This window comes from Lotus japonicus, chromosome 1 (genome assembly GCF_012489685.1).
Source record: "Lotus japonicus ecotype B-129 chromosome 1, LjGifu_v1.2".
NCBI lineage: Eukaryota > Viridiplantae > Streptophyta > Magnoliopsida > Fabales > Fabaceae > Lotus > Lotus japonicus.
Window position 1 is genome coordinate 99,387,964 of NC_080041.1, and position 11,052 is coordinate 99,399,015.

Genomic DNA, 11,052 nt, shown 5'->3' on the forward strand with positions numbered 1-11,052 from the left:
TCAACTTCATCAATTTTATAACAAATTGTCTAACTAAATAACCTAGAAAAAATTGAGTTAAATTACCCAAACTTAGGTGTTTAATTTAATAATATTATAAGCACCTTTAAGAATACTAAAAACTCATTTCATTAATTTTTAATTTATATTTTCATAATATTTATTTTATTAAATAATGTATTTATACAATTAATTAGGTTCATTATGATAGAGTCCTTTAAAAAAAACCTAAAAAACCCCTAAATTCTAGAAATTCCTTCTTCCACGGCTTCAAGGCGTGTTTTCCACGAGAGCCTCCTCCGATCCAAATGTAATTGCCCCACAACAACTCGCCAGGCTTTGAAGTTGATCAGTACTCCTCAGACCACTTCTGCATGTTCCAGTACAATGTTAAGCGGTGCACACACAACCGTAACAACGAATTGACGGAGTGAAAATTTTCCCACCCCAATGAGAAGGTCCATTATCTGTTACACTACTCTGGCACCATAGGTGATGATTTTGATCTCCCCCAATTGCTTATGTGATTTGGTACTTTATTGGAGGTTGATTAACCACTAATTAAGTCTTAAATGTTAAAATCATACTCCCTCCGTTCCTTATTAACTGTCCACTTTGAAGAAAAAAATTTGTTCCTATGTATTTGTCCACTTAGAGTTTCAAGAGAGCATTAAATGATTTTTTTTCCAAGAAATGTCCCCGCAGGAACAATAAATGAGGAAAGATAATATACATTTTAATTATAACAGTTCAAGTTTCAAAACTCAAAGGATTGGAAAAAGATATGAGCATTACATCTCAACCATCATGAGATGAAAACTATCACGAACAATTTTGTTAGACTAAAACATAATCTACATGTCAAATTTTAAATTGTTTATTTAGATTTCATTTTACATGTCTATCCAAGCATGATTCATTAAATTTGATATTACATTACATGCCAAGCTAGAAAACTTTTGTTCTGTTCGACACAAACAACTACTTGGCCCATCATATCACGATCACCCCAAATGACTACATGACCAATTTATTGTCAAGCTGGGTTGGCCATGACAACCAAATGCAGAGTTTTCACACTTAACTAAGTTATTAGATTATGGTCAAGTTCATCTGAGCACGAGTTAAACACCTCAATGCCACCTGCATAACAAACTGGACCTAATCACTCCTGTTACTACTGTTACTATAAATATAGGTTTGAGGACACTACAAGCTAAGTGTTACTCATTTTCTCTCTTATATATGGGTCTTTTGAACTGTGAGAGTTTTCTCTTTGATTTTGAGTTGACACAGAGTCAGGGTACCTTTTGCAGATTCCTCCCCGTTGTGAATTTTCATTATTCCATTGTGTTGTTAGGTATATTCTCCACTTACACTATATTTAAATTCTAGAAGAACAAATATTCAAATAAAAAATCAAGATAAACATATTTTATATATGAAAATAAGAGAAAGGGCCAAATACATGTGCTTAGCATTGGAATCACACGTCAATTATGATATAAAATTTGTAACCAAAGTTGGAGGTATTGATAAGGGGGTATTAATTGATAACCTACTAAAGTGAACCATCATACTCATACATTTAAGAGTTTAATGGATATGCACTGATAGTGTAAAATAGTTTTACACAGACATCCAATTGAATTCCGCCAAATCAGAAAATATCTTATTCTTTTAATTAAAATTAAAGTCCAATGTAATTATCTCTCCTATGTGGCATGCTTTGATTGGATGACTGTGTAAAACTATTTTACACTGTCAGTGCATATCCATTAAACTCTACATTTAACTATAGAGACAAATGTTTCTAAAGTCTATATAAATTTCAGCTTTGTGTACACTAGTGACCAAGGTAACTATGCCTCACAAGTTAAAAAACAGTTTTATCATAAGTAACATATTATATCTATATATATATATATGAAAATAATGTTTCCTTCTAGAAGCCTATGCCACATGGCACCCCCAAATTCTTCCAATTTTCCTCCAAGAAAAAAAAAGACATCCCACTTTTTTGTTACAACATATTTCATCTCTCACCTATTTAATTTCATTTATTATTAATAATTCCTTATCCTATATGATACACTTGAATGTATATTTTTAAATATTATATTTTTGAAAGTTTGTGACAATTCAAGTAATATTACGAAATCTATTTCAAAAAAAAATGATTATTTCGAAATCTTTTTCTCACTTTTTAAATTTTAAATATAAAAATTAATTGAAATTATTTTAAAAATAAATCTAACATTAGTTTTTTTTATTACAAATTAAAAAATATAATACACAACAAAAATTGGAATCCTTTGTTTGTTCAACTCCAACAGCAATGTTGATAATAAATATTGAAACTTTTAATTTAAACTATCATTATTTCCTAACCTATAATTTATGTCTTTAACATGTTTTTAAAAAATATATTTAAATTTTTTAAAAAATATATTGGAAGGAAATATTATATTAATTTTACATGTGAAATTTAACTTTCTTCATTATAATAATTGTTGAAAATCTAATTAATATTAATGGTTGTTGGTTTACTTAGATGAGAAAATGAATGTTTTCAAATCAAATAAATATTTTTTTTTCCAGCATCATGATTTTTTGGTAAATTGGAAAATAAGCATCATGTTTTTATTAAGTTTGATTTATTCTTCCGAAATTTTAATCTATATTAAACATTTTATTCTTATAATTGTTATTAATGACTCTAATTAATAACTAAAGTCAATGGATATAATTAATTACCTTTTTTAAATTCAAAAATGAAAAAAAATCAATTTTTTAAAAATTTTGCTTTTTTTTTTGGCTAAAACTTCTACAAATCAAACAAATAATTTATATGTGAGGCACACATCATTAATAAACATTTCATTACTAAACAAATTTCCAAGGTTTTTTCCATTAGCGGACCTTATTATCCTATTTGATCCAAAAAGCTAGAGCATATTCTGGAATTTTTTCTCCAAGAAATGGAATATTCCAAAAATCTATATATATGTGAAAATAAAGTTTATTCTAGAAGATCTATGACACATGGCACCTCCATATTCATCCATTTTCTCTCCAAGAAAAAAAATATTCATTCTACTTTTTTGTCACAACATACAATCATGACTCACCCTATTTAATATCAGTTAATTTAATTCCAATTTTTATGTAACCTTTATTTTAAAGTTCAAAAATATTTTAAATCCTTTTTAATTGAATTATCACAACAATTAATGATTTAATTTTTTAATATTTAATATTTAATTTCAATTTTTTATATAACCTTTACTTGGAATTATATTTGAAAAAATTACAAATATGATAAGAAAAATTAAATTCGAAAATAAAAAATAATAATCACAAATCGGAAAAAATATTTTTTAATTTAATTTTCAACGTAATTATTATTTTAATTTTTCATCTGTTTCGAAAGTACAGATTTTCAATATTTAATATTGATTTTAATGTCAATTTTTTATGTGACCTTTACTAGGAATTTTATTTGAAAATATATCTAATATAATAAAAAAAATTGAATTCGAAAATAGAACAAAAATAATAAAAAATCAGAAAATAAAATTAATTTAAATCCTTTTTAATTTAATTTTCAACGTAAATGTTTTTTTAATTTTTCAATCTATATCTATATATATATGAAAAGAAGGTTTTCTTCTAGAAGACCTATGCCACATGTCTCCTCTTAAGTAATTCATTTTCCTTCCAAAACAAAAAAATATATTTCCACTTTTTTTTGTCACATTAATTGCTAAGTTTAATATAGGTAAAATCTTTATTAAGAATAAAACACAAGTAATACTTATAAAAACTATCAAAGTAAGGATATAATTCCAAATAATATTATTTTCTGCCCCTCCATATTTTCGAAAACATGATACAATACATGAACATCTCTAAACCTATTTCATTTCATCCATTATTAAAAATTCATAATTAGATTAAAACTTTTTGAAAATAATCAATTCTGATTAAAAAAAATTAAATTTTTATTTTCCCTGAAATTATTTTTTAAGATAAATCAAATATTTTAAAAAAATATTACAAATTTGAAAATACGATTCATAAAAATAACTGCAATCCCTTTTTTTTTAATTAACAATATTCTAAATAGTTATAATAAATATTCGTAATTATTTCAAATAGAAATAAGTATTGGATCTTTTAATTTTTATTTTTCTAAAATTCATTTATTTGTTTTTCTTTAATATTATGGTTAAAATGATTTTAAAATATAAATTATTTTTTTGAAATTCGAATTTCCTTTACTATAGTAATCGTTTAAAATCTAATTATTACTAGATTAGTTGTAAAATGAGTGTGATGAGCAAATAATTTCTTGAAAATAAAATAAATATATTTTTTAAAAAATTTTAGCATCATTTTTCTTTTTTTTTTTTTTAATTTTTCGAAAATTTGGCAATTGAATAAATATTCATATTTTAGATACTACAATTTTGATTTCTTATAATTGAAATTAATGGCTCTAATTAATTCCGACAATTAATGAGTATAATTAATTGTCTTTTGAAATTCTATTTTTAAAAACCTTGATGCTCAAGAATTGATAATTTATTGGAACAATGAAATAATTTGTAAGAAATAACGAAAAAATTTAATTAAATTAGACAAGATTAATTAAAGAATTGAAATTTCAAAAATGAAATATTCCACATTTTCGAAATTAAATTGATATAATTTAATTAATGAATCCTTAGAACATTTAATACAAATAATTTTGTTGATATGTTTAATTTCTGATTAATTTTTCACTGACCAATAATGAATATTTTATTTTAGGAAAAAATTAAGCATAAATAAATCAAAATATTTCAGCATCATTTTGTGCATACCTCCTCGAAAACAAGGTAAGGACTTTCATTTTCCTCCATTTCCTATTCAACTTATACTTCTTCCTCCCATCTTTGGAATTTCCTCTGAAAAAAACCCACATCATGTTTTTCTCTCTGCTCCATGGTAAGTATTTTCAACTTTCTTCCATATTTTTCATACTCCTCTCTTTCCTCCCTTTCATTTTTCTGTTTCTCAATTCTTTATTCAATTTCATGTTAAGCAACTTTCACCTTCAATTTTTCTTTCATTTGAAACAATTATAGAGAAAAATAATTTATCAATCATGTGCTAGGTAATGCTTTAATTTTATCTTAATGCAAAAATAATTAATTTTTCTATACATGTGCATTGGTTAGAGAATTCATTTGCTCTTTTGAGACATTTCTCACATTATTTATTTAATCTATAACATTTTGATATAATTTAATTAATGAATCCTTAGAACATTTAATACAAATAATTTTGTTGATATGTTTAATTTCTGATTAATTTTTCATTGACCAATAATGAGTATTTTATTTTAGGAAAAAATTAAACATTAATAAATCAAAATATTTCAGCATCCTTTTGTGCATACCTCCTCGAAAACAAGGCAAGGACTTTCATTTTCCTCCATTTCCTATTCATCTTATACTTCTTCCTCCCATCTTTGAAATTTCTTATGAAAAAAACCCATCTTGTTTTTTTCTCCGTTCGTCTACTCCATGGTAAGTATTTTCAACTTTCTTCCATATTTTTCATACTCCTCTATTTCCTCCCTTTCATTTTTCTGTTTCTCAATTCTTTATTCAATTTCATGATAAGGAACTTTCACCTTCAATTTTTCTTTCATTTGAAACAACTATAGAGAAAAATAATTTATCAATCGTTTCGGTTTTATAATTTAATTACCCAATTTTTTTTTTCAAATCCGATCCAATTTTTATCGGTTTGGATTGGATTGGATTTCAGTTTTTCAAAGAAAGTAAAAATCTTGAAATACATAACAAAATAGAAAATAAAATCATAAAACAAGAAGCACTGTAAAAGTTACAGAGACAAGATATCATGCTTAACACTAACATCAATACTGTAAGAAATGAATTATGTACGCACTGATATGTTTCACTTTCGCTGAATGAAAAGAAGACATATGTCTCATAACTTGGAAAATGTTAAACACATTACTGTAAAGGTTTGGGTATACATGGAATAAAATATTATAAGTATGGTTAAATGGGTAATTATGTATGTCAAAATTTAAATAAATAAATACTTTCGGTTTGGTTTGGATCGGTACGATTTAGAACATGGGAACTGAAAACCAATCCGATCCATTAGCGTAAATATTGGTTTTTGCTATTTTCGGTTTTTCAGTTTTTGGTTTTTTTGGATCGATTTGAGCGGTTTTAATTGGTTTGGTTCGGTTATGAACACCCCTATTTCATGATCCTATTATTTACTTATTCATCCATTTTTTATTCACCATCATATATTGTTTCACCCCTTTTTTAAATCATGAAGGGGAAAGACGAACATCCTTCAATTTATCTGCTTGGATTGATAAAATGAATTTTTCCTCCATCGTCCCTGGTAGGCGGTGGTTACCAAAGGTATGATCGAAGAGCCAAGGACAAAAAAGAGGAACGAGTTCAAACTTAAAAGTAATAGTCACATGAGAGTTTATTCAAAAATAAGAGAAGCCTCTGGATCTAAATAATTTTCGTAAATTATCTATTATTTTGGTTTATTTAATCTGGCGATTTTCTCCTATGATTTGATTTGAGTTTTATTAGAAGTGGGGTTTCATTTTGTTGTTACATGTTTTTTTTTGTCCTTTGGCCACCAGTCACCACGGGGGAAAAGAGCCCCACGTGACTAATCTGGCTCGGGATACGGTAGTAATGTCCCTGACCACAAATGTATTATATTTTCCCTTAGAGGGGATCGAACCCGGACCAGAAGCCTAGGCGAAATCCCTTAAGGAAATGCACATTCACCAAACATTTTGAATCAAAATATATATATTATTATTAGTGTTATTGCTATTATAAATAGAAACATTGATATGAAAAATAATCAATCAAATATTAATAATTAAACATGTATAAAAAAATTAAAATACTGATTTAATGCATATATAAAAATTTGAGTGAATTTAAGTCTTATAATTTAAAATATTTAATTTTTTTCATATTTAAATAATTAAAAATTTATAAGTAAAAAGTTGTGGTAGATTAATACATAATTATCACTATTAAGAACATATAGTTGAAACAATTGTTAAAATATATTTACTAAAAAGATAGAAAACATAATATTACATGAAATTTAAATTGTAAATAACAAAAGTCACCCGTGCAGGGCACGGGTAATCCCGCTAGTTTTAGTTGGAAAAACATGACTCGTTGGTGGACTAAATTTAAACATTTTCTACCATAAAATTACTCATAATTTCCCCTCAATACTCACGCAATCAATTAATTGAAAGTTATGAATAAAAAAACAATTAATTAAAGGAAGAAAAAACCACAACCCCTAGTTCAACCTTGTGGTGGCCCTCAACTAGCTAGCTACACACGCTCTTGTTATCACACTATTTCATGCGTGGGGCTCACTCACTACGTCTTCTGTCCTCAAACGCTCAATTCATTCATTACATCATCACACTAAACTACGTCAATTTATTTCTTTTTACGCACTACATGCTATCGACCACTATGAGATTAATTTTCTCATTTATTACATCTCTTTTGATATCACATTGAGTGATAATGTCATCTTAACAAAATTTTCTCTTATTAAATACTGGATTAGATATTTAAGAAATTCAATTATATACAAAAATGTATCAGACTTATTCGTACATCCTCAACATTATTTCTGTAAAGTGTAAATGTTACTCCATAGTACATAGTTTCCTTTTTCATGAGTACATCTCCCCCTCTCTCTAGCTTTTCATTCTCTCTCTTATTCTGCAAACCTTGTTTTCATTCGGATTTTCATGTATTAAAGTGTGTCCAAATGCTTTCTTTCTATCTCTTTTCAATAGAGTGAGCATTATTGTTCAATTTCGTGTTCCACTCTCTCATCATCTCCTATTCTCCATTTTAGCTATAACCTTTCTTTTTTTGTTTTTCTTCCAAGTTCTCTGCTCCAAGCTTTTAACATTTCTCTGCCTCTCTGTTCTGCACATATTCCAATTTCCAAAACATATTGGGAAGAGATAAAGAATGAAGGTATGATTCCAACTTTCTAGTTTTGATTCTTCTTTGTTTGGTTCTCTCTTTTCCCTTTACTGAAACACATAATTCATAATTCAATTCTAAACTTTGACTTAGAACCTTGATTCATTATTGATTCTCCATGAACTTTATGCTTTTCTTTCTCTCTTTTCCTTTCCTATGATTTTCTTTTCTTTTCTTTCTCTCTTTTCCTTTCTTGTGATTTTCTTTTCTTTTCTCCCTTCCTTATGAAAAGATCTGAGTTATGTGCCTTAAATGATTCTGTCTGTGAATCCCAGATAGGATTCATGGTTTGGATTTGATTCAAGTTCAACATGTTGGTATATATGCCTGGTATGGATTAAAATTTTATCTTACCCAATTAGTAAAAAGTGAGAGAGCTTTAAGTTGGTATTTTAGTAAAGAACATTTGGTTCAAGTTATGTCACTTTTTGATGGTTTGGATTTTAATTTATTATTGTGTAAATATTTTGCAAAAAACCATGAGATTCCTCAATTAGCAGCATCCAGTAAAGACAGCACATTCATTCAGATTACCTTCTAATGATTTGGAGATTTGTCTTGATGAGATCCTCCTATAATTGAGGAATCTTCTTTATTCTTTACATATTTGACATGACAAGAATTATTTTACAATTATATGAATCTGGGTCAATTGAGTAACTCAATGATTTCTACATGCAGAAATTTGTGCTCAAGTTGGATTTGCCAGATGACAAGGCTAAACAGAAGGCCCTGAAAACAGTGTCAACACTTCCAGGTACCAAATTAATCATTGCGTTCACCATTTTGTCAACATGATTTGGATGCCTAAATCGGTGGTTTGAGAATGCTCAAATCAGGGGAATGTTGGGAAAATTTTGAGATCTGGGAGTGGGTGAGTGATGGTAAGTTGGTAACCTTGTAGGCATACGAAAACTTCCAATATCTTTGACACGTGACATTTGACCAGCAATCTATGTGGACATGGTTATGCTTATTTTTAACGAGTTTAATTTTGGTGGTGTAAAATGTTTTTGCACTCTTCTTATCATATGATGTCATTTTCTTTCAATCTTTTGACTTTGTAAATACTTATGATATTTTTTATTGAAGAATTCTGGTCATTTTAGTAATAATTCTTATTTTTAAAATCTCTACATCATGTATACCATAGTTTCCTCTCTATTTCTCTTTTCCTGTTATATTTCTTCCCCTTTTTTTCACACTTATTATTGGAGGGGGTTCACACTTTGTTGATACAGTATCTACCAGCCATTTTGGTTTATTACACTGTATCTCCTGTCTCAATTATTTTTAAGAAACTACTAATTGCATTGTAATTGCCAAACTAATTTTATGTTGTTTGAGAACTATTTTCTTTCTATGATTAACAAGCAACAACAACTCTAAAGATATCAGTTAACTAGTAAAAAAAATTCGTGTTCTGAAAGGGATATGGTTGGTTGCATCCTCTGTCATATATGAATATGCAGTACTTAGATTGTAATCCAAGGTAACATTAGTATACTTGAATCATATAATGTAGGGTACAGAATTTTTCTCCGGTTAAGTAGCACTTTTTTTTTTACAATATATACATATATTGTGTATTGAGATCATAATAGAAGTACGGCTTAATAGCTCTTTTGATCCCTCACTTATAACAATTTTGCATTTTTTGTCCCTTTAGAAAAAAATTAGCAAAATTAGTCCCTCACATTTACACACTTTTGCAGTTTTAGTCTAAATAGGGATCATTTTTACAAATAAATAAGCAATGTGGAGGACTAAAAGTGCTAATTTTTTTATTGGGGACCAAAAGTTAAAAACTATGATAAGTGAGGGACCAAAAGAGCTATTAAGCCTAGAAGTTAATCTCCAAAACAGGGTCTAAAGAATATCAAAGCATGTACTAAATTGCCTATTATAAAAAAAATGTACTAAGTTGCCGGTTTAGCCAAATCCTAAAATTCTGCAACCATGTAGGGATTGATGCCATTTCCATGGACATGAAGGAGAAGAAATTAACAGTGGTAGGAACTGTAGATCCAGTCACTGTAGTGAGCAAATTGCGCAAATACTGGCAAGCAGATCTAGTCTCTGTAGGACCTGCAAAGGAGCCTGAAAAGAAAGAGGAACCAAAGAAAGAAGAACCCAAAAAAGAGGAAGAGAAGAAAGATGAGCCAAAGAGTGAAGAACCCAAGAAAGAAGAGGCGAAGAAGGAAGAGCCAAAGAAAGAAGAAGAGAAGAAAGATGAAAAGAAAGAAGAGGAGAAAAAGAAAGAGCAACCAGCTCAAATTGACCCTGTTTTAGAGTGGGTCAAGGCTTATAGGCAATATAATCCCCACATGACCACATATTACCATGTTCAAAGCATGGAAGAGAATCCGAATGCTTGTGTGATTTGTTAAGGGGAACATGAGGGAAAGACATATATATAATCTTTCTCAACGTGTAATGGAATCAGTACTTCTCTTTCATGAATTATAGGAGGCCACCACAACCAAAGAAGAGAGAACTCTTGTGTATATAATTTGGTGATGCCCCTCCTTAGGTTTTTTGAGCCATTAGTATTGTGTAGAGAGAAGGAATAAAATTTTGGGATATTTTTATTAAGATTGACACAAATGTAATTCATATTATTTTTCCTCATGGCTTTGTGTAGTGTGGATTAAGAAAAATTTTGGTGTCTCTGCAAATTAATTTTAGTGTATATAAATAACATTTATTAAATGTTAATAGTAAAAGCATGCCTCATGGGTTGTAGAGTTGATATTAGAAGTCTTACATTAATTAGATATATGGTCAAGATAGTCCTTATAAAGGGTTAGTAAATCCTCACCTCAGCTTTTGGAGTAGAGTTGTGTCTAACCTAAATTCTAATATGGTATTAAAGTCTATCATCCATCTGTTTGTTGGAGACCTCCCATATATGAGCAACCCCGCAAATGTTGAGTCCTGCGAATTTCACGTTGTA

General features: G+C 28.4%; 1 protein-coding gene across 1 annotated transcript; it reads left to right on the forward strand.

The window, feature by feature from the left end:
- The first annotated feature begins 7,768 nt into the window (after positions 1-7,768).
- LOC130728300 (heavy metal-associated isoprenylated plant protein 39-like) lies at positions 7,769-10,727 on the forward strand. Its single transcript, XM_057579727.1, has 3 exons — positions 7,769-8,087; positions 8,778-8,853; positions 10,062-10,727. Exons 1-3 carry the CDS (start codon positions 8,082-8,084, stop codon positions 10,484-10,486), a joined length of 507 nt encoding a protein of 168 aa, XP_057435710.1. The 5' UTR covers positions 7,769-8,081; the 3' UTR covers positions 10,487-10,727.
- Positions 10,728-11,052: the final 325 nt, after the last annotated feature.